Here is a 23,803-nt window from a genome sequence, read left to right as displayed (position 1 = left end):
AGAGTCCTGGTGTTGTTTGAAACATTATCTTGATGGAGTTTTATCAGTGAGTCTTCCGTGGTAAGCGTGTGTAGTTTACTCGGTAGTGACATTGTGGCTTAAAAAAATGCCACGTGTAATGTTAAATATTTAAGCGATACCTTGTGCAGTAGCTTAGAAGGGTGTCTAATAAGCTTTACTAAAACAAAATGTAAGCCACAGGATATAACCGAAATCCTAATCGGAAGAGTCTTTTTTTAATCATACAGAAAAGCCTTCATTACTGATTTCTTGCACCATACCATTGTGTCTTTTTGTCCATGAGTAATTCTGTCAAATGTCATTTAAGTCGGACACAACACCCACTTACACGTTATATACAGGAGGTAAGATCATATGTTTTGTACCGTGGCCACTGTGGTGGCTCTGGCATGGTAGTTGTTGCCACTTAAGGGAATGATGGTCGTCCCACAGGCCAGTTGGCCACTTGCAGTATCATCAAGGAAGCATGAAACATTAATTACTCAAATTATATGAAGTTAGGAACCATGCAGCTAAATTCATGAATCTGAATATGATTCCTGTGACTGTTTGCTTTCCTGCAAACATGCCCGGTTGTAAGTACGCTGCACATGGCACTCAAGTTGGTTCTATTAGTTCTGTTGCGATGGAAGTCTTGCAGCTCTTCCTGATCACCTGATGGATACAAATGAATGCCTTGCGCAGACTAATGCATTTATGGACCATCTGTCTGGGTATCTTGATACGTCGCCTAAGACTATCTTATACACTTATGGTTAACATATCAATGACTGCTTTCCCATTCATGCAAGTATCGCGCCGCAACTTACCGTATCTGCCATATGCCATTAGTTTCCATTGAAACTTGGGTGAACAAGCTTCACTGGGTTCCATTCGGTAGTACAGATTTGTTGGTCTGTATTCCCTGGTCTAGTAAGGCTGGATGTCCGTAGTTTCAACAAAACTCTCTATACTCTGTGACCACATCACATGCAGGTATTCTCAAGTGGTACTTCAAAGGTACCAAATGAGTCAATGTTGTTCCAACAATTTTGTCTGACGCTGACACATTTGATTGAGAGAAAATCTCTTTTGGAAGTATAGAGGCCTCTCTTTCTTGAGTACGTAGGCTTTTTGCATGCAACTATGACAGCGTCCATGGAATCTCTTGCCCAAGACAGGCACAGATTTGATTTCTTCACACATTGTGAACCCTAAGAGATGCAGGAGGAGTGATTCTGTGTGCTCAAAATAACACAATGCATATGTTAATTTCCTTTGACCAGCCAATTTTCCTGGTATAGCGATATAGGGATGGCCTCTTCCCAGAACGTAGCTGCTACCCCTGATGAGCAAATTGCAAAAGCACTTAGGGGCAAACTTTATGCCAAAGGGGAAAACTAGAAATGATAATGCTTGTAACCTTATGACTGAATGAAAAAAGGCAACACTTGTGTTGATAATGGTCAGGAAATTACAGTCAATCGTGAATTTTGCCACCTGAATTATACTTTCTAGCTTCTGCATTCTGATTTGTAAATATTTTAAATCAAGAATCTGTGTTATTGTTCTATCTTTTTAGGGAAAGAAACATTAACTACCACTTAGCTGCTGATGTTCCTTACTTGGACTTCCTCCAACTTTAGTACTGTGCTTGGTACACATGTTGTATTCATTGTTTCTGGCTCAGTTTCCAAGGTTACCCATCAACCATCCTCTGGAGGGGAGGGATGGCCAAGCAGCCATATGATTGCCGTAAGACAAATGATTGCAGTAAGACAAACTCATGACATAATAACATATAGGAAAAAACACATCATTCAGCGTTAGGAATACCCTTTTTTTCAAATCAGAGCCAGGTCGAGAATAGTCCTGCGATAAGGTAAACCACAGTTGGAGATCCTGGACGTGCAGCCACATCTTATCACATCTCCTGTGCTGCTGAGATGACTTTCTGCGATGACTGGCCTCAGAGTCCTGGGGTCGACTAAGCCTATGGATGCTCCAGCGCTTGACTCACCTGCTATGTTTGGGCACTGACACCAGCCAAGTGGGGAGCAAATACAAATCCACTGCCACTTTGATGATACCAGATGACAGAGAGGGAGATAAACTTCGCTACCAGAGGCTGCTGGTTAGCTGGCTGAAATAAGCAGCAAGCTACAGGACAAATGAACTTTAAAACATGGTGAGACTGGGGTGTGACCTAGTAAGCTGAAGCGGAGTGCTCCAGCTTTTCAGAAATGAATAAACTGCACAGGCGGCTGATCCTGGACAGAGCCTTAGAGAATCAGCCAAATGGGTCTGTGTCACTTGCTAAAAGCAAAATCAGGTATTATTGACGTAAAAGAAGGGACCAGCTAGAGACGACAAGAAGATGAACGCAGCATGGCACCATAAGCCCTTTGGACACTGTACACCAAAGAGGAAGCAAGGCACGTTCAGACAGAAGACCTAAAGTTAGGCGCTGAGTGGGTATATTTAATTGAGGTGAATTGTAATATCAGCCTCCTCTTTTGTTTCACTCGCAATCTACAGAACTGTGAAAGAAGACCCTAGGTAATCGAACAACTGCACAGACAACAAAGCTAATGCAAGACATTCCAAATAGTACCTTCATGCTCATCGATTATGTCAGCACTTTAGTCTGAATTAATATTGCAAAGGACAAACGCGAAACATGACAAGGACACGATCATTTTACTGAAGGAGGCCTCAGAAAATAATAGGTGAGAAAGAGGCACAACACGAGACCACGTCCGTGGAAGGAAGTGAAGTTGTGGAAGATGGAGAAGTTTCCACTTGAAATGCAGTATCAAAACACAATACAGCAAAACTGCTATCCTGAATGTACAAGCAGATCAACTGAAAGGAAGGGCTGGACAAACGTGTTCCTAGAACAGATATGGCAGAGAGACGAATATCTTATATAAAAAAAGACGGTACTGTAACCCTCCCTCCTCTAATACAGTCACAGCAAACTGACAGAGCTCGGAAAAATAACAAATTGTGGTGGCATAGTGGCAGCCTCTCTCAATTACTACTCAGCCTTATCCTCTTCCAAAGACGAACGATGGCCGGGTCAGCGACCTTTATGAGAAAGGAATGGCATGGATATTTTAAGCATATAGACGCTTACAGCACCAATAACAGGCAGAGAGAAGACACCAGGGGCAGATGGACATACATGAATTTTGGTCCTCAGTCTATGAAAAGACTTTGAAGAACAGCATCCTTCACCCCTTTTATGTTCGTCACAGCCTTGTTGAAGCCTGGGGAAGATGAAAATCTTTGTCTATCATTTAGGTTGTTGTCTCAATAAATGCTGACAACAAGCTATTAACCAGAATAATTGTTTCTAGTTGAAGTCATTGATGGGAGACATGTTCTTACCTGATTAGACAGTTTTTGTCCAGGGAAGACCACATCTCATACCTAACCAACTTCATATTCAGTCCTCCACCATCAATCCTGAACTGCCAGCAGTTTTGTTTTTGCTTTTTAGATGCTGAGAAGGCGTTTGATTCTAAGGAAGGGCCTTTCCTCAGAACAATGGTGAATAGTTTGGAACTATATACGACCCAAATGATGGACTGTTATATCCCAGCTCTATAAGCCTATGCAGATAAGAGGGTGCCTTCTCATACCGTACCGGACAGATAGAGGAACACAACAGGTATGTCCCCTGTTACCTTTACGTTTTGCCACCGAGAGCCACTCGTGAGCACCCTGAGTGAGGCAACTGGATTAAGGCACAGCCTGCAGAACTACAAGAATTTTAATATCTGTGTACGCAGATGACATGCTGCCATTTACATCTGGAGCTTTACCGAACAGCTGTTCATTGAGAACTCTTCTTATTTGTACTCATTTGGGGATCACATATGCATTTAAAATGTTATGCTTATCTTCGACACTAAAACGGTAGACACAGAATACCCACTACAATGGTGCACATCAAATATCGAAGCAAATACAGAATTGGAAATGCAATACTCAGAAAAATAAGGGCTGGTGATATTTGACATGGAGAGAGATCAGTTGTGATGCTTCTGTTGATGACAGGGACCATACCCTGAGTAACACGATTAAATTCTACCTAAATTATGATATTTAATAGTAAATAAATGCCATTAACAAAACCCTATTTGAAGCTGCTATGAACTTTCTTCACTAGGCTCATTTGGATATCCAAATATCAGTATAGTTTGGAAATCATTTCATTTTTAGGTCGAGCTAGAGTGCGCATGCGAAGCATGCGTCTAGCTCGACAACTATTGTTTTCAGTCTCCTGGGAATCTGAGACAGCGTTTGGCCACGCGCTTCCTCTGTCTCAGATTTGTCCTCGTGAGCGCGCTTTTGCTGCTGGCTGCTTGCTGTGTGTGCGCTGTTTCGCTTTCCGTTTTGTCTTTCTCAAGACGTCATGCTATGCTAGGCAGACAGACACTCGCGTACACACCCCCCCCCCCACCACCCAGTCATCGGGCTCTTTTAACACACACACACGCATACACACGCATACATACACACGCATACACACACGCGCGCACACATCCCCCTCACACCCCACTCACCAGGTTCTTCTCGCGTGTCCCTCGGCAGCCAGCGGGTCATTCTGGTTAACAGGCGGGGGCCGCGGGGCTCTCCACGAGCACGGGAGCCCCGCTAGCTGAGACGCAAATCTTCCGGCGGGCACAGGAGCGCGGGGTAGGCTCCCGTCTGCTTCCTGTATTTGTCCGGCCCCGCCCCCATCCCAACAAAGGTTGCCTGGCTTCCTGTTGAAGCCGGGCTGCGGCGTTGAGTTTGCTTGTTCACCATGTGAACTGTCCGCAGTAATAGGGCGAGGTGACAGACACCCGCACACCCCAATAAGGTAATATAATTGTAACTGCAGGTGACGCATGCTTTCTTTTTTAGTGTAGGTGCTGTGAAGTTTTTCCGATGATGTAACCCGTTTCTATGTAATTTATGACTTTTAATTCATAATATTTCATGCATTTCCTAAGTTTGATTTCAAACAGTGAAAGGGGGGATTTGTATTACATGGTGTTCGCATGTCCTCTTGCGAAGATCTCCACCTTCCGGCAGCCAGGTTAGAATGAATTGGCAGTCCCACACAGGCCCCATGCTGTGAGAGGAGCTCCCACTGATCCGCGATTGAGCGGCGGCCTGGCTGCTTCCACTGCACCGTGGTGATGCTAAAGTCAGTGGTCCACCCTGTGGTTGCGTCTCGCGTGACGTGTGCTGTCGCGGAGGGATTTGCGCCCCTACCACCACCCTGTATGTCACCAGCCGTCAATGCACCGGACACGATTTTTAAAATACCAACAACAGAGGTATTTGCGCCTAGAGAGATTTTTGGGCCACAAGTCGGACCACAAGTCGGAAATGTAATTGAGTGCGGTGTTGGGCGTATGCAGCTAGAAAGATTTTTGAGATCGTTCCATGCCGATTGAAATATTGGATGGAGATTGACCGAGCAGTCAAACTGACCGTCCCTTAAGATTGAAAAGCCAGGCGAGTGTCAGGTTTGTGGAATGCTGGTGGTAATTGCGGAGCTGCCAAGCGCTTAGACCTCGGAGAGCAGATTGCGCGATAAAGGTGAAGTCATACATGCCTCCCTCCGGGTGAGGGACACGGACACCCCTGCAGGCGTCAGTGCATACTTCCCTCGTCGCCGCGCGCTCTCGGTGGGAACGCGGCCTCGCGTTTCTGCCTTCTCAGGCATCACCATTTGCCATTACATACTTTATGTAACGTTCGCAGCGATGTTTTCTTAGCACAGCTGAGCAGTTCAACTAAACTGCTTTCCCATGACTATTTTCTGGTGTTATTTACTGTTTTAAAGAAATTACCTGCTAGAAGCATTTTGAGGTTGTGAACGAACATATTAATATAGAGCTGCTTCGTTAATTAGGGCAATAAGGCACAACACGACGAGTTTTTTTTGGTCATCGAGTATTGTAACATGTTTTCTGAAGGGCGTCGAAAAAGTAATATTATGTGCACCCTAACATAGTGACCTGCTGAACTCACCTTGCTCTGTATGGTCGAGAGGGCGCTGCTATTTTCAGGACCTTCCTTGTCCAATGGCCGCCCTCCTCTGTCATGAGTGTTGCCACGAGCTGCAGCTGATGACTCTGCCAGGAGACGGTCACACTGTGCCTCGATTGGCAGCTCACATGTAGCCATTTAGGGCCCAGGGTGCCGTGCTCTGCTCCCGCTTACTCACACTGACACTCTCCAACACTCACTCTCTCACTAACTAACTCTCCCACTCACTGACTAACTGACTCTCCCACTCACTCACTCACTGTCACTAACAGACTCTCACTGACTGACTCGCCCACTCTCACTCACTCACTGTCCAGACTCTCACTGACCGACTCACCCACTCTCTCTCACTCACTAACTGACTCTCCCACTCACTGACTGACTCCCCCACTCACTGACTGACTCCCCAACTCATTCTCACGCACTGACTCACTCACTCACTCTCAACACATATTGCATTACAAATGCAATAGTTGTCACATTTGCAAAAGTTTAAGCTATTGGCATTGTAAATGACAATGCTATTAATGTATTTATTTTCAAAACCAAAACATAAATACAAAATTTGTCATTTACAATGCCACTAGCTCAAACTTTCCTAATGCGAGACCTATTGCATTGCAAATGCTTGTTTTATTTGAGATCTTTTTATTGAAAGAAGTTTTCAGAAACAAAAACAACAATGCTGTCAAAACATTAAACTGTTCAGGCATAATGACAGCGATCTTGGTGAATACATAAATACAATGAAGGGCAGTCACTCTTTAGTGCTGAAGAAATGTGCCTCAACACGTTCCGCAAGAATAACAAGATGATTACAAGATGACCAAACATTCCCAAAGTCATTGCATGGGCCTGTAGTTATTATAGAACAATGAAACACATACAAGGAAATACAGTAAGCCGAAAAAACTGAATACTTGGAAGACTGTTATTAGGGGAGTCCCATTTACCCAAGGAGGGGTAGGAAAGTGTAAAAGAGTGTTGGCTGATGGGGAAGGAGTGTGCAGGGAGGGCAAAGAGCACAGCCAATGTGCCAGCGGCACGGCACAGCTGCCTGGGCATAGTTTTATCAGAGAGTTGGAGTGCTTTTAGTTTGGGGGGTTTGAAGCAGGTGTACTCTAGGCGTGTGAAGTAATCCAAGCATAGGCTGCCAAATGTGTGCAAATTGGGTATGGGAGTTTGCGATTCTTCAGGACAGAAGTTCCATGGCTAGGGTGTGTCATAGACATGTGAACCATAAGCCCTTGGGGGTTGTTTCCAATGTAGAGCAGTTAGTTGCTGAGCTGAGTCCAGCATGGGGCTGGTGAAGCGCCAATCTGCATGTGCCATTGCTTAGAGTTCCATGGTGCATATGCCCAGAATAACTGTGACAAAGGAGGAGGTAGGGGGGAGCCCAGCACGCCTTTAATGTCGCCAAGCATTTCCTTACAATAAATAGATATGACCAAGCATAACCACAATATGTGTTGGAAATCACCAAGGGCCGCAGTACAGCGCTAACAAACATCAGATGCGGTGCGGTATATAGTATGAAGGCTTGTCGGCATGCAATATTACTGTGTCATAATTTTATATGCTATATCGTGGTGTGTTATGCTGCCGTATACCCTGGGAATGTAACGCCAGAGTGTCTCTCACTGCTTCTGGGAGACACCCTCAGTGGTGTCAGCTTGCCGTTGTGATTGGTATGTGTGCAGACGTGCTGGGTTAGAGTGTTGTACAACCTGGTAAGTATGGGATATCAGACCTCTCGTGCCATCGTAAGCCCTAACCAATGTTCCAAAGGTGGTTAACTGTCTGGTCGCACCCTGAACATTTGAGGGGTGCAGTGCCCAATGGCGCAATTGCCAGTATTGCAGTTGAGCCATTTCAAATAGTTCACCAGCCACAACTGCCGTTTGTGTGACCTAAAAAGAGTAAAAGTTTAGTTAACGCCTTCGACGCTGATGACGAGCTCAGCTCGTCATGAGGTACACCTCTCGTACGCTGAAGACGAGCTGAGCTCGTCATGAACCGCAGGGTTTTAAAATCTTTAGCGCACCGCGGGAAAATGAGCCGCACGGATGCGGTTAAAGATGAAACAAAGTCATCCATAGTGCATTGCCCATGGACTGATGGTGTGTGTACCTGACGGAGAAGGTGGGGCATTTTGAGTTTTCTGGGGTGGCGAACAATACCTCTGTAGTACCTGGGGTGGAGTTTCCACACTTGTTTTAGTGGATTCGTCCTGCTGACCAGATTTGAAAAGTTGCTGCCCACTTCCGGGACATGTTCCACCATTAGGCAACTTTTGTGGTGAAACCCCCAATGCCATAGCCCATGGGCTGAGACAACAGATGGGAACGTGTGCCACCCTGCTACTTTAAGAAGCACATGGCAGTTATGTTGTTTGTGTTGAGGAGGACTGCTTTGACCCAAATGATTTGTAAGAAGGCTTTGAGAGCTAAATGAATAGCTAGCAGCTCCAGGTAGCTGATTGTCTACCCTGTTGTTGAGAAGACTATAGGAAAGTGAGTCTTTTTGGCATTGCCACCCCCACTTTTTGCCTAATATCTAATGCAATTTCGACTGAAGTGCACTGGGGTTCTGCTAACCCGGTCCCCAGTGCCAGTGATCTGTCCTTAATATAAGGTAACTGTTCAATTGTTCCCCAATTGGCAAGACCTTTGTAAAAAGATGCTTGAAATTCTATCTTCAGAAAACTACAAGTTTTGGTAAGTATACTCAACTCTTCGTGGCCTATAGTGCTCCAAGAAAAGATTATCCTCTTTCCAAACAGTGTATTGCACGTTGGATTTCCAGTGCCGTTCGATATTGCCATCAAGCAGCTAGAAATTTGCTGCAGGCATCAGTGCGTGCTCATTCTACCAGAGCGTTTCAGCATCAACCGCAGTTTGCTGGGGTACCAATCCAGGACGTCTGCTAGGCAGCTACCTGGAAGAGTTCACACACCTTCACCAGGCACTACTGATTGAAACTCCACAGTTCACAACGACACAGGAGTAGGCCAAGCGGTGCTGCAGAATCTTTTCCATTGATGGTGGGTTTCCCCTTCTCCTCTCCTTCCTTTTTTCGCAAAAACTATGCACATTTGTTCCTCAATACTATATTCTATTTTTTGTACTTTGTATTCTTATTGCATGTGAACTGATATTTTCTATACTGGTTTCTGTTTTTCAACATGCTATGTCTAAAAGAAAAAGGCTAATCAAGATTATAAGGGCACTAACAACTGAACAAACCGATGCAAACAAAAGAGTAATACAAAAAATTGCTTTTAACTGCTATGTAATTTGATTTAAGCATGTGAATCTATGAAAATTCCAATACTAGAGTAAGAAAATAAGTTACTTACCTGTAACCGTAGGTCTCCAGTATTGGAATTGTTCACAGAGTCACATGCGACCCACTCTCCTCCCCTGAGAAGCTCACCCCTCTTGCTATTCATAGGTGTATCTCCTATCCTGGGTGAGGGTGGCATGGGCAAGCCATAGCGTTTAGCCGCTCTCTCAAGCAAGTTATGGACCCCATCAATATCCTCAGGTGGAGTCAACTGGAATTGTTGAAGGAGACAATGGTGTGGGTATGAGATAATCATCCTATTCTTCATTCGGGTCTCGTAATTCCCCCTCCTCATGGTCATCATCAGAAGTTACAGGCTCTGGTTGAAGAGGGGCCTGGGGTAAACGGTGCACAGTGACAGTCAACAATGTTGTGCCTTGTTGCGGAGTGGATGGAGGAATAGGTGGCGCTGGAGGTGGTAGCGAGGGTTGCTCAGTGGTAGCAGATGTCACTGGAAACCTTCTTTTATAGCCTGACAACATGAATTGGGAGCCAGCGAGTAGCGAAGATGGCATACAGACCATTTCCTCCTGATATTGTTGATTATGCTGATCTGGAGGAGCACAATAGCGGAAATCCAGTGCACTTCTGTCAAAATTGCATCAGATACCGGACAAAAACTGGGAGTGACTGTCAAAAAGGGGCACTTTCCTACACAAGCTATTTGCCAATGTGTCGCCACGCTGAAAGCCACCTTCTTGCCCACTGTGCCTACGTTTTTGCTCTCCTTGTCCAGAGGAGGAGGAAGAGGACCATCAGTTGCTTGGGCAGAGGCACGCTTGAGGTCGGAGTGGACTAGCAGAGAGCCAGGAGGTAACTGCCCCTTGATGTAAGCTGGGTCGCTAGGGGAGCATCTGAACTTCTTTTGGACCCTTGGGGTCACTACTCTCCCTTTAACTGGTTCCTTGAAGTCACAAGCAGATTTTAACCTGTCCTTCAGCATGGGCAGGAATTGGAAGGGGTACTCTGAATTGGTGAGAGTCTCCATACAGAAGTCGTCCTCCTCCTGGGAGACATACATAGCCACTTTATTAAAAGCTGCAGCACTTTGAATGTCCTCTGATAGACTGTAGGGTCATAAGCTGGCGAGGTCCTAACTGGATAGTGGTCTAAAGAAGGTGAAAAGGGAATCTACATGATAGTGATCGTAGGGATAATCAGTGGGGCCTTGAATTGAGGATTGATCATAAGGGTCGCCAGGGTGGCTCTGAATATGACAGAGGGGGCCTCTCTGGCAACTCTTGTGGAGACAGTGTGCGTGCGTGTCCTGGTAGTGGGAAAGGTTGGTGGTGATGGAGGATGGAGATGGGTTCTGTGGCAGAGAAAAAGCACTGATGGCTATGTCATTGTGCTTCTTCAGTGCCAGCTCATGAGGGAGTCAGTGAGAAAGTTTCCCCTTTGAAGGCCAGTCTCTTCTTTCAACGAACTTCCAGAGACACCAATGAAGGTGGTTTTGCTGAGATTTTGACCATAACAGGGTGGATGAACAGACACATCCTCCTGCCATTGAGTTTTTGTTGAAGTTTCTTGAGGATTGTGTCATCATATCGGAGAGCAGATGGAGTATTTGATGATTGCTTAGGGTGAGACCCATGGTGCTCACTGCCCTTGGAGCGACTCAAGATTGATGACTGATGTAGATTGACACCCTTGGGTGGAGGCCTACTTGGCTCCAAACCTTTTTGCCAATGCCACTGGAGCCCTAAGGTGGTGGAGCGCTTGGCTTGCCTTTTCCTTGCATCCGTGGTCATGGCTCAGCGTCGACTCCTTCAGGAGCGGTGCTCTCCGTCAGTTAGGGACTCTCGCATGGTGGAATGGGCCACAGGGTCTGAAGGAATACTCACAATCTTGCCCCAGTTCAATGTCCTTCATCTTCTCATGGTCAGACTCACTCAAAGGCACTGTTTTTGGACTAGGTGTCCGCTGCGTGGCCAGAAGATGAGACACGCCAGCGTCTTCCTGCTCTTAGCGGCTGAGGGCATCTTCTTCCCCGAAGATGCCTCTGAGAAGCTCTGCTGGTACAATGCCCGATATGAGCAGTGCCATTCCTTTCGATACTGGAGGTTTTTATTGGTTCTGAAGGCGAGGCATACTACACAAGATATATTGTGGTGATTGGTGGACAGGCACAATTTGCACACCTTGTGGAGGACCGCCAACTGATATTTCTAATTGCAGTGAGGATAATTCTGGAAAGATGTCTGTTCCATCACATACAGAGCATTGTCTGAAAATGAAGGACGGCGATGACTCTCGGCCCGAAGGCTGCAAGGCCCTCGACGCCTGGGGACGTTGCAGGCATACAATGGCGCTTAGAAAAGTATTAACAGGATGGGAGATGAAAGAACTGGGTTTTGATCAAATCAAAAGCGACGATATTGAAGAGAAACCAGATGGGGCTGATAAAACATGCTCGGAACACAATGAACTCAGAGCCCCCTTAGTGCAAATCTAAACTTAATGGTGGAAAAAACAATCTAATACGGGGTTGGTTTCCATGCGCAATGTACACCAAGAGGTAACACACCACATCTGGTAACTGGAGAAACTCCTTTGAAGAAAAACAACTAGCAAGCATTCAAGCCCACACTAAACGGCAGGAGTATGCTAATTATGTATATATACAGCCACACATGATACTAATAATATGTTTAGGAGAAATTGAACAAAGAGATATGAGAGTAAAAAAAGTATAAGGAAAAAGTAGACTGACACATACCTCATTGTGAATGTAGGACTCACAGCTGTAGCACCACACAGACAGGTCAGCGTAACTCAGCACCACCATATGACCAGAGTCCAAGCCATGCATCAGCATGTGCTCATTAATGTACCGCCCGCAGTACACCTGGGAAGGAGAAGACAAAGAAGAATTACAAAGGGAGATGAACAGATCTGATCCACAAAACCTAAACTCCCAAAAGAGCTACTCCAAACAAAGGGGGTTGGCAGGGGGCATTCACTGAGCAACATTGGCCTCTCCTACTAAGTTTCATTTAGTGGCATATTGCTATAGGGCAACTCGTTGCATAAAGCAGGTGTAGGAATCTGGGTCAGAGGTACACAAGACACTCCAAATGCTCTCTTTTATGGTAGTGCGGGCGAGCAGTTGGGCATATCAGAGAATGGTGCTAAGCATTTATTTTTTACACACACACACGCGCACACACGCACGCACGCAGTAAGAGAGACCACACTCATTAAAGAAATCTGACAACAATTTATAAACAAAACACGTACTATTATATAAATTTAGATCCCAAGGTCATCAGAATCTGGTAAGTACTTTTCGAATGATCAAGTTTTGTTTTCAAAATAGACGCATTGCATTTTCTGGATCGGCAATGTTATCCTATGGAGGAAAACATGTATTGCATTCGGGCACTTGACAACGACACACAGGACTGCTCTTCTGGAGAGTATAGGGCAAGGTACAAGGCCACACCAACAGGTCACCTCGGGAGTCACTGGGGCGTCCGGGTGCAGAGGTGTGTCATGGCGTCGGGTGTCCTGTTCACTTTAATGCGAGCAAAGTCAGTTGGTAAAGAGGCTGCAAGCTTAGACGGGGGAAGCCAGGGGGAACCCACAGGGGGCTCGACCCTTGAGATTCTCAGGGACACCTGTGGTCCACTTCTCCTTGGGCTGTGGGGCTTGGGTACAGTGGTGTCTTTTGACGTCGACTTCCGGTGCATGAGTCTCTCGCGGTTGGTTACTTTAAAACTCTCATCCCATATGAAGCTCACAATGGGCATAGCACCCCCACTCTTCCAAGAGGGCTCCTTGAAAACAAAGAAAGCAGTCCGTCTGCGTAGTGAGCATGGGCAAATAAACCTTTTTGCTGCTCTCTCTAGCAGATTATGAAGTCCCCCAATGTCTTCAGGTGGGGAATTCACTGGAGTTGACGATGGAGATGATGGTGTAGGAAATAATCATCCCATTCTGTGTGGGAGTATCAGAGATCCCCTTTTCCTCTGCCGTCATTGGAAGTTGTTGAGTCCTGGAGGAAAGCTGTTTGTGGAGTATGTTTAATTGATGTAGGCAGTAATAGTGGTCTATGCTGTGGAGTACATGGCTGCCCAGATGGAGATTTGGTAGGTGAGGAAGCTTGTACAGAAGTAGATGAAGTTGGTGGAAAACTCTTTCTGTAATCTGTAAGCATGAACTGCAAGCCTGTAACTAATGAAGAAGGCAGACACACCTGTTCGTCTTGGTATTGTTGGGAGTATTGGTCTTGAGGGGAGTAATATCCTTGCTCCTCATAGACACCCTCATCTTATCTGGCATCCTGGCACTTGAAATCCAGCTTGGACAGTTTGCGTGCAACCACGCAGGGCCCTTCCTCTTCTGAATCTTCTTCATCTAACAGGTGGGCTGATAGCAATGGTGACACCTTGCTTGGAAAGGTATGTGCAGGAGTTAAATGCCTTATTTTTTGTTCTTGTACTTTTCCATCATCAACGGGGATGCTGATGAGGATGGAAGCAACAGCTTCAAGATAGAAGTCTTCCGTCTATGGGAGAAACATTGTCGTAGACGGGGAAGTCATCAACAGAGGAGCCGTCTCCACTGTCGTCGATGACAAGGTTAGAGTAATCTTCAGCATTAACGGTTTAGGTGTATGAGCCATCGACGAGGATGTCCTTGTCGAAAAAGATGAGGTAGTAGACAGTGTGGAAATGGTGCTTGTTGCAGCTGTCGTAGATGCTGCTGTGAATGTCTTGGTCATTTACTATGAGATTTTCGTCGACAGAGAGATGCTCATCGATGTCTGTTCAGTAGATGGTATAGATGACAGTTTCTTGAAGGAGTGAGAGGCCTTAGGCTGTAGGTGGTTCAGAACTAGCCTTTACAGGCATGTCTGATGAGACAGAAGGTTCCTTTTACTCCTTTTGCCTGGAAGAAACCTCAACTTCCTGAGGAGATTTGGGAGGACTGTGTTCTCTGTAAGACCCATGATTGGTATTTTTGACGCTTTTTTAGGCTTCTCCATAGAAGACAGAGTGTAGGAGTCTGGCTTAGTATTTTGTGCTTACTTATGTAAGTTTAGCACCCAGCACTAATCCAGACAACCCTTATGGTGATTTTAATGGTCTAAGACAACCTTAGAAAGCTCTCTTCTTAGTTGCTGTGGAGAGGAGCCTTCAAGCTTAGTCCAGAAGGAGTGTAGAGAAGCTTGTTTTACCAGTAACTAATTTTATGGTGTAGGTTAAGTGAAAAAGAACCACACAGTGTAATTATAAAAAAAAAATGTTTTTTTGGGTCAAAACACCCACTAACACATTGCAGTTATCTCCTATCCGGAGATATAACCACAATACAGACCATACTTTGATAACAGAACACTTAAGTAGCACAAATACACAGTGTTCTCCAGGGGGAGACCAAACCACATACTAAAATAGTGAAATGCGAATCACGACCTAAGTCTAGACTGGACCAAGAAGACATAGAAGAGTCGGGGACCCACGGAACCATCCAAGGTAAGTACCCAGGAACCCTACTGAGCCTGTGCAGTTATGGGAACAAGACCGCGGACTCAATACAAGTCAATGGGTAAGTAGCGGTTGCAGTTTTAAAGAAGAAGGACCCTTCCCAGCGGATCCAGAAGAAACCCAGTGGAAGATGGAAGGTTGGGGAGTCAACTTACACGTGGATACCCCAGGAACCAGCAAACCTACACCAGGTAAGCCAGGTGCATAGGTGTGAGAATTGAGTCGAAAAACGCTGTAGACCACAAGGGAGGACTTCAGTGAAGATGTCGATGGCGAAGAAGGTGAAAGAGTCCGGTGGAACCCAAAGGTGAATCCAAAATGAAAGATACCTGCAAGCAGAGGGGACAGGTCTATGCCACTCAGGAGTAAGCAGGAGGCACGGAAGACGAATGCCCACGAACGTCGGAGCTGCAGGTGAGTTGACGGTGCCCCTGAAGTTGCAGCTGTGTGGACCAGGCAACACTGTGGAAGAATAGAAGCCATTCACGAGCTGTCCCACGTCGGATGTCAAGAGCCAGGTGGTTAGTGTTCGTGAGGGGCACCAACAAGCCTTGGCAATGGCCAACAACATAGTAGTTGAAAAGGGTGCAGTGTTGGGACCCGCAAGGTCCAAGTGACTCACCACGAGCAGGTAAGTCAGAGCAGGCACCGAGCAACATGGGAGCCCACTGGAGCCAAAGAAGACCCTCAAGAGGACCCATGCGCCGGAGGCACAGGAGTTGCAAGAGGTCCTCTAGCAGCTCACCAAATGATGAAGGCCAACGGTGCAGAGATGTAGTGCGGGAGAAGATCTTGGATACAGGAATTGCTTGAGGCTGGAGCTTCTTGGTGTCCAAAGATCTCTAGTGAAGAGCCAACAAACCTTGGCAACGGCAAGTCGACACTGTGCACAGGGGTAGTGCTCCAGCGGTTTTGATGAGGGATACTGCCTTCAAACTTGCTGTGAAGACAGTGCAGGCCTTGAGGGAGTTGTAGAACCACCACCTGTGTTGCTGAACTTTTCAGAGTCTGTAGGAGCTCAGTAACAGCAGACTGGTCAGCTTTGTTGTGGTGCCTGCAGATGCAGGGAAGTGACTCCTTCACTTCAAGGGAGATTCCTTTGGGTGTCTGTGATGCCCACAGGCCTGAAGAAGAACCTGTATAGAGCACAGGCACTGATGACGTAGAAGACTGGCAGGATGACAAGACCAGGAGTAGAAGGAGTTTTCCCCTCCCGAACAAACCAGGAGGAGACCTTCAAATCTTGACAAATTATCATTCAATCTCTCGTCTCCCATACATGGCCAAAGTCTTGGAAGCTTACACCACTAGATGCCTCTCCGGATTCTTAGAAGAGTCTGGATATCTCGAGCCTCATCAAGCAGGGTTTCGCCCTGCACATTCCACTGAGGCTGTAATACTAACAGTATTAGACACTTTTTGCAGGGACGCCGATAAGGGCTCCCCGCAGGCCCTTGTCCTTCTTGATCTCTCCGCGGCCTTAGACACGGTTGACCACGGTATACTGGTCTACCGTGTAGGAGACGCAGGGATCCAGGGGTCTGCCCTGGGCTGGTTCTGTTCCTTTTTGGGAAATCGCTCCCAGTCGGTTCGCATTGCCCAGTACACAGCACCCAAAATGAGGACCACATGTGGCGTCCCACAGGGCTCCTCATTTTCCCCCCTTCTGTTTAACCTATACCTCCTCCCACTGATCCGGGCACTGAGACAGAAGGAAGTTTGCACCTTCAATTATGCTGATGACTTCCAGCTAATACTCTCCATCAGCAATTCCCCCGACTCGGTCAGCCATTTTCAGTCAAGTATGCTATTTATTAGCAGGTGGATGAATAGTAATCACCTAAAACTTAACCCGGATAAAACAGAGTTAGTTCTAACCGGGGGCACTCACAACCCATGTGGCTCACACTTTTGGCCAAAGGAGCTGGGCCAACCTCCCTCCCTCCCCATCTGCCTCGGCCAAAGTCCTTGGGGTAACAAATCACGACCTCACCATGAAGTCCCATATTGGGTCAGTGATATCCACATGTTTCTTCCAGCTGAGGAAAATAAAAAAGATTAGAAGATATCTCACCCAGGATGCTTTGATCCAGGTGGTGCTTGCCATGGTTATCTCCCATGTTGACTACGGCAACTTGCTATATTTTGGCATCCCACTCTATCTAATCAAACGCTTGCAACTGGTTCAGAACCAAGCAGCAAGACTGATTTTTCAACAGCCTAGGCAACATCATGTCACCCCCTTGATGAGGAAGCTGCACTGGCTCCCCATCTCACAGCATTGCGCATTCAAGGTATGCTGTGTCATCTACAAATCCCTGAATGGAAGGAGCCCGAAATTCCTGAACAGCCTTAGTCATAGGCAAATACCCACGCGCAACTTGCACTCGGCCCATAAGCACCTTTTGTCAACCCCTGACTTAAAACTAAAGTGCCTGGGTGGTGCCAGGTTTGCCGTTCTAGCTCCCAGACTGTGGAACTCTCTCCCCGTCTCCCCCCCCCCAGACCCCCCCTGAAATTCGATCATGCAACAACCTCCTAAGCTTCAAGAGGCTCCTCAAGACCTGGCTATTCAGACAAGGTTATGAGTACCTCCCTAGGGTCAGGCATCTCTCAGAGTAGCGCCATGAAACCAGCCCAGTGTATGCACGCTTTACAAAATCTTTTAACATAACATAACAGTTGCAGTCTCGGTTCCCAAAGCGAAGTCCAAAGTGCGCAGACTGTTGAAAATGAAGTGGTTTCAGATCTGAATCTTCTCCCACAATGAATCCAAGGAAATCCCCACAGGTAAGCACTTAAGTACCCTAAGAAAAGGTTTGGGATGATTCAGGGAATCCTCCCACAGGAGGGGCTCGACAGTGGGGAGGAAACTCCCATGTCCTTTGTCCAGTTTCGCGCCACTGGCTCCAACTGGAGTACGCAAGGAGGGCATCAAATGTGCAAAGCAGTCTACTGGTGGTGCCAAGTGCTACCAACCTGTCCCAATACACTAAGTCCTGTCTGGGAGGTGGTCACACCTCCCTGTGACAGGAAACCTATTGTCTTGCCTTCCGATGCTCGAGCTCGGCTCAGCAGCAGGAGGGAGAGTCGTGTCTCTGGTTGGCAGCAGCCATAGCGTGCTGTCTGGGTCTAGAAGATCGGTACCTGGATTACTGAGTGACTCCCGGAGGAGCTTTGCACTGCATGGATGTGACGCTGGCCGACTCTCTCTCTATATCTCGTATCCCCTTCCCGGTATGCAACTCTGCCATCCTTCAGTTCCCTCCCATTACTCTAGAGCACTCTCTGAAGATAATGAAAAACTTTAAATCAGGATCCCCTTCTGAACCATGCCCTGCAAAAATACTAGCTGCTATGGCGGAGATTATTAATCCAGAGGCCAATGCGGTTTTGAATCTGTCATTGAGCAGTGGACAGTTCCCTCCATTAGGAAGAGGGCCAAAATCATTCCTTTGTTAAAAAAGCCGACTGCGGATCCCACAATAACATCTAACTACAGACCCATTTCCCTCCTGTCTTTCTTTGCCGAATCTATAGAAAAATATGTGAACTCTGTGATCACCGAGTTCACCGAAACCAACAACCTTCTCCATATGAGTCAATCCGGTTTCCGTGCAAATTTTAGAACGGAGACGGCTTTACTCAAGATCTCAGAATCCATCAAAGAGACCCCCGATACAGGTGGGAGAGCGGTTCTGATTTTGTTAGATTTGTCCGCAGCTTTCGACACCGTGCCCACGTCCAAATCTTACAGAGATTAGGGGAGTGTGGCCTTGGTGGCACAGTGTTAGAATGGTTCTCCTCCTTTTTGGAGGATAGAAGCCAGGAGGTTTGGTCCCCCCCCTTATTCGGCCTGCATGCCTCTCATGAAAGTCGGAGTCCCTCAGGGGTCCATCCAAAGCCTGCTGCTGTTTAATCGGTATCTGGCTCACCTCGCCCCTCTGGCAGAAGCCTGTGGTGCAACAATCATATCCTATGCTGACGATACTCAGCTGTTTACCTGTAAAAAGGGCAAGGAGTTTGATGGCGAGATGCTTAACAAATGCTTAGGCGAGGTTTTTGCTTGGTTCAGACTTAACCAGCTACAATGCAACCCTGAGAAATCCGAAGTGATTCTTTTTGGCTCATTCATTCATGATGCATGGAGGCGATGGTGGCCAAGCGATATGTTACCCCCTTAGACATCTGCAGGAGTAGTGACAAATCTAGGGGTAAAGATGGATGACTCTCTTGACATGAAAACCCAAGTCCAATCGGTAGCAGGTACCTGCTACGACATCCTGAAAATGCTCCAGAGATTTCTTCCTCTCCTATCGCTCTCCCACAGAAGGACTGTGGTCCAAGCCCTCATCACTTCAAGATTGGACTATGTAAATGTCCTATACTTGGGCCTCACAGATTGTCTTCTGGACAAACTCCAGGTCATCCAAAATGTGGCAGCCAGAGCCATTCTTATGTTGGGTCCTAGAGTACGGATTTCTCCCTATCTTAAGAACTTACACTGGCTTCCCATTCGCAGCAGAATTCATTTTAAGGCCCTTGTGTTGGCCTTTAAAGCGCTTCATGGTACAGGAGCCCATTACATTAGGAAAGGTGTGTGCTTCTATATTCCTGGTACAAACTTGACATCGTCACAACAACATCTGATGACGGTGCCCAAATTTGCCCGCTCTCGCAAAGGCAGCCGTTCCTTTCAAGTACAGGTGGCGCACCTTTGGAACGGGTTACCTATCACACTCAGACAATCAACTAATTTTTGGCTCTTTAGGAAACAACTTAAAACATGGTTATTCCATGATTAAGTTAAAAAACCAAGGGTGTCCCTACTGAAAGGCACAGCTCTACCAAGATTGTGTCAAGAACCACATTGGAAATAAACCCATCAACAATATCAAGAATAATATAAAAAGGATAATACAAAAAATATTATTATAAGGTACGTCAGTTAAACACAAAAATCTAATGAAAAATCAAATGTCATTAAAATGTATTCCATTCATTATTACAATCAAAAGTTAAAAACACTTCCAGAAGTGCTTTTCGTTGGACGCAGGGAGGCCATATTTTATTTATCAGGCCTGTCATGTGATTTTAGAATTGGCCAAATGACAAATCATTTTCAGTGTGGAAACCCACATTGGGGTCACTTGTAACTTGGGTCTGTATCCAGTCACAACTCATTCCTTGGCTTGACCAGGATCCGCGACAGGCCATTTTTAATGGTTAAAATGCATTTCTACAGAAAAAGAGTTTATGTTTTAATAAAACTAGACGGTGGCTCCAACGAACACTACTTACATCCTTTGGGCATTGACCTAGCGGTTTTAAAGTTTGGGACATCATCAAGATCCCTTGCCTCTTTTTTTAAATACTTATTGATAAGGAAGAAAAACAGCCTTCCTTACATTAGAAAAAACTGTCCAGAAGAAGGTGAACATCTGTCTACTCACCGAAACGCTGCGTCAACCTTGTTTTCTAAAATGTTATGATGAAATTTTTTTATGTGTAAAAATTGTTTTTAACTTTTGATTGTGATAATGAATGGAATACATTTTAATGACATTTGATTTTTCATTTGATTTTTGTGTTTAACTGACGTACCTTATAATAATAATTTTTTATATTATCCTTTTTGTATTCTTTTTTATACTGTTGATGGGTTTATTTCCAATGTGGTTCTTGACACAATCTTGATAGAGCTGTGCCTTTCAGCAGGGACACCCTTGGTTGTTGTACTGTACTTACCCTGTCCCTATCTTGCAGTATGGTACCTCCTTTTTTTGTGACTATTCCATGATTAACCCACCTAGAGAGTCTGCCCTGTAACGGTTCTACGCATGTTCTGCTGAGCGCCGGGACACTCTATCGAGTAGCTGCGCACTTTATAAATAATGAATAACGTAACATAACATAACATGGAATCATACCTCCAACACGGTTTATGGTGTATGATTGTATGATTCCAACATGCTTGATGCCAAACATGACAGGGTTTGTTACAGCCAGTTTAGAGATAGCCATCGGGTAATGGCGCATGGCTACTCTATTTCTCGTAATGGCTGGTGCACTTACAACCCTGTAGAATGGGCTCCGTAGGTTGTAGGGGTGTCCTGCTCATGCAGGGGCACCCTCAGACTTAGAACAGAGCACCCTGCCTTCAGGATTGAAAGGCCTGCCTTAGGGGTGACGTAGGTTTTAAGTGCATTGACCTTAGATTTAAGGAAACTTATATATGTTGTAAGTGGTGCTAGCACCAGCTTACATAGGCTTCAATGGCAGGCCTGTAGTCACAATTTTTGTTGTCACCCATGGTTAGCATAATACGTTTTTCAGCCCATGGGGGACCTCTGGTGTACCTATGCAATGGGTACCTGAGTACCTTATACTAAGGACTTATAAGGATACATCAGTAGCCAATCTGGGGGATACCCAAGAACTCACCATGTCCACTTTAGGGAAGAAGCACAGAGACTGGGGTCCCGATGAGCAGGATCCCAGTCAGACTAGTCTGCAAAACATAATGACACCAGCAAAAAGTGGGGGTGACCATGAAAGCAGATCCTACTTTCCTACACTGATAACGAGATGATCTCTCCCTCTTATGCAAACTTCTTGAGGAGGTTGAAAAGTTCTCACTGTCATCATCAGCCTTCCTGTTTTATTTCTCCATATCAGAAGCCGACCTTAACAGTCTTTTAGTGTTTTAGTAGAAAAGGTAGGACATTCTTTATATTATTTGGCTTATGCGCAGGATAAAGGCAGCATATGAAGTGCTGATGAGGATCATTCGATTGAAGCCTTTTCTTATTGCAGGTAGAACAGGCCCTGAAAAGACTCTTCTTTTCTTTATCTTACACGATGATGTCATAATTTATCTGACATGATGATGTTATAATTTATTTTGACAAGATGTCATAATTGAAGTAACAAATACAGACAAGTAGTATTAAGCTTAAATCTGTATACCTCTGAAGTAATAAGAAGGCTTGGAATAGTTCAGAATAGGTATAACTGATCAGAGATCAGTTGAGTCTCCCTAGTATGACATGCAGTAGATAGTCTGAGGGACTGGGGCTTCTTACAGGACTGTTCTAGAGGGCAAAGCTATCTGATTGGTTCAAACCTAAGTTTGGTTTCTTTTTTAAAAAGGACTAGGACAGGTTATAAAACGGAAGGGCCTAGGGCCTTTCTAGTCTATGTTTAACATTGCATTGTTACTATAAGGTACTGTGGGGCTCCCATCTTGACGGCGGGGAATGATTCAAGCACGTAAATCTATGAAAGTTCCAATATTGGAGTAACGTATACTGTTCATAAGTTAGTGTAGGAGAATCAAGTGGGGAGGAAGGTGAATAGAGTACAGCAAGGTCTCTAGATGTATCCAGTGCACAAGAAGAGGGAGGGCAGTCTTAAGCTGGATGGAGTCCTTTGCATGAGCTGCAAGCGCTAAATCTGTGTGTCAATTAACAAGTCAATAAATGTGGAGATGTGAATGGGGTAGAGCAGGCTGAAGTTGAATGGTTCCAAAATGGAAGCCTTTGGCACCAAAAGACTGTGCTATTTTCCTACGTCCTGCACCGGCCATGCGTGAAGGAAAAAAGCACTGTCTTGACTACCAGCTGATCATAAACTCCTATACAACATTGTTTTCTTTCTTCACTGCCGACAGAAGCATCCTCCCCATTCGTGCCGCCTGTGAGGCTTGTTCTAAATTCCAGCACAGTCAGCGGCTACTGCAGTTTACTACAGATGTCTTAGGGCCAGAATACTCTTGCACTCCAACTGTTATTACCTCCTGGGAAGGCCATGCTGAGCAATCATGGCTCACTCTGGGACTTGCTAAGGGTAAACAAATGGGATACCGCTCGACACAGTAGTTAACATTTAATAAACTAAACGTCAACTGCTGCTACAAATTTGAAGAGAAAACAGGACATTTAGTTAGAGGTACACAATAGAAAACAGAAGGTGCTAACACATAGAGAACCAGGAGGTGCCAGCATCTTCCAGAGTCAGTAGAGATTTTCTATAAACCGATCACATGGTTATCCTCCTGGGCTTTGCTGAGATGAACCCAGAGGACTCCAGGACTTTTCCAGTTAACTATAATGGGGACAAAGTCTCAATGGATATGGCAGAGGTACCCTATAATCCAGTTAAAAATAGAAAACTACCAGAACCCAAATAACAAAAATCCTTCAACAGGCTCCTTTCCCCACGTAAAGGCCATTGTAGAAACTCAAGGGTGTCAAGAGTCCCAGCTTCCAATCCAATGCTGATCGAGGGTATCGTAATTTGCGCCCAGGAGGGGCCCAGAGGCCAGCAAAAATTTCATTTGGCTTCAATAAATCTTAGTTGGGAGCAGATGTTGAGGTAGGTTAGCATCCCCTGGATTGAAGTAGGTATGCTGGAAGCACAACCTTAAGAGGACTGGCGTAGTCAAAGCAGGATCCAGCCAGTTCCAAATGAGAATTTTCTTTAGAATATAAAAGTGGCATAAGAGCAAGACATAACTTCTTCGATTTTAGGAGAAAAAGAGTGTGTCTCAGCCTGATGTTTATGGCAGCCCAAATATGGGTAGGGTACTGCCCTAGGACGTCAGACCACCAGTTTGGGATCCAGCAAGAAGGTGTACACCTGTAGTAAAAGTCCATCAGTTTTATTTGAGTTTAACTTTAAACAGTTGGAAAACATCCAGTCTAATACAGCCTTCGGAGAGTTGACACATGCATTGCCATCTATCCCAGCAAGTCTTAAATGATGTGTGTGTCATCTGCAAGCACATAAAGCTGGAAGTCCCTAATTATTTTAGCCAAAGGGGCTACATACATGAACCAGGTAAGACTCTGAGATGAACCCTCAGGACTCAACACACACGCATCTTAGATAAAGAACTGAATGGGGCATGT

The 23,803-nt window shown here is 45.6% G+C and overlaps 1 protein-coding gene across 1 annotated transcript in view; it reads right to left on the bottom strand.

Annotated features, from left to right (window-relative positions):
• Nucleotides 1–23,803, bottom strand: part of HDAC6 (histone deacetylase 6) — a 256,606-nt gene that overhangs the window by 4,966 nt on the left and 227,837 nt on the right. Inside the window, exon 28 of the mRNA XM_078664729.1 lies at nucleotides 12,119–12,247. Within this exon, the coding sequence (XP_078520855.1) occupies nucleotides 12,119–12,247 (129 nt within the window). The remainder of the gene's footprint in view (nucleotides 1–12,118; nucleotides 12,248–23,803) is intronic.

Source organism: Lissotriton helveticus, chromosome 10, assembly GCF_964261635.1.
Source record: "Lissotriton helveticus chromosome 10, aLisHel1.1, whole genome shotgun sequence".
Classification (NCBI taxonomy): Eukaryota; Metazoa; Chordata; class Amphibia; order Caudata; family Salamandridae; genus Lissotriton; species Lissotriton helveticus.
Note: the sequence above shows the minus strand (reverse complement) of the source record. Positions and strands in the feature narration are given on the sequence as shown.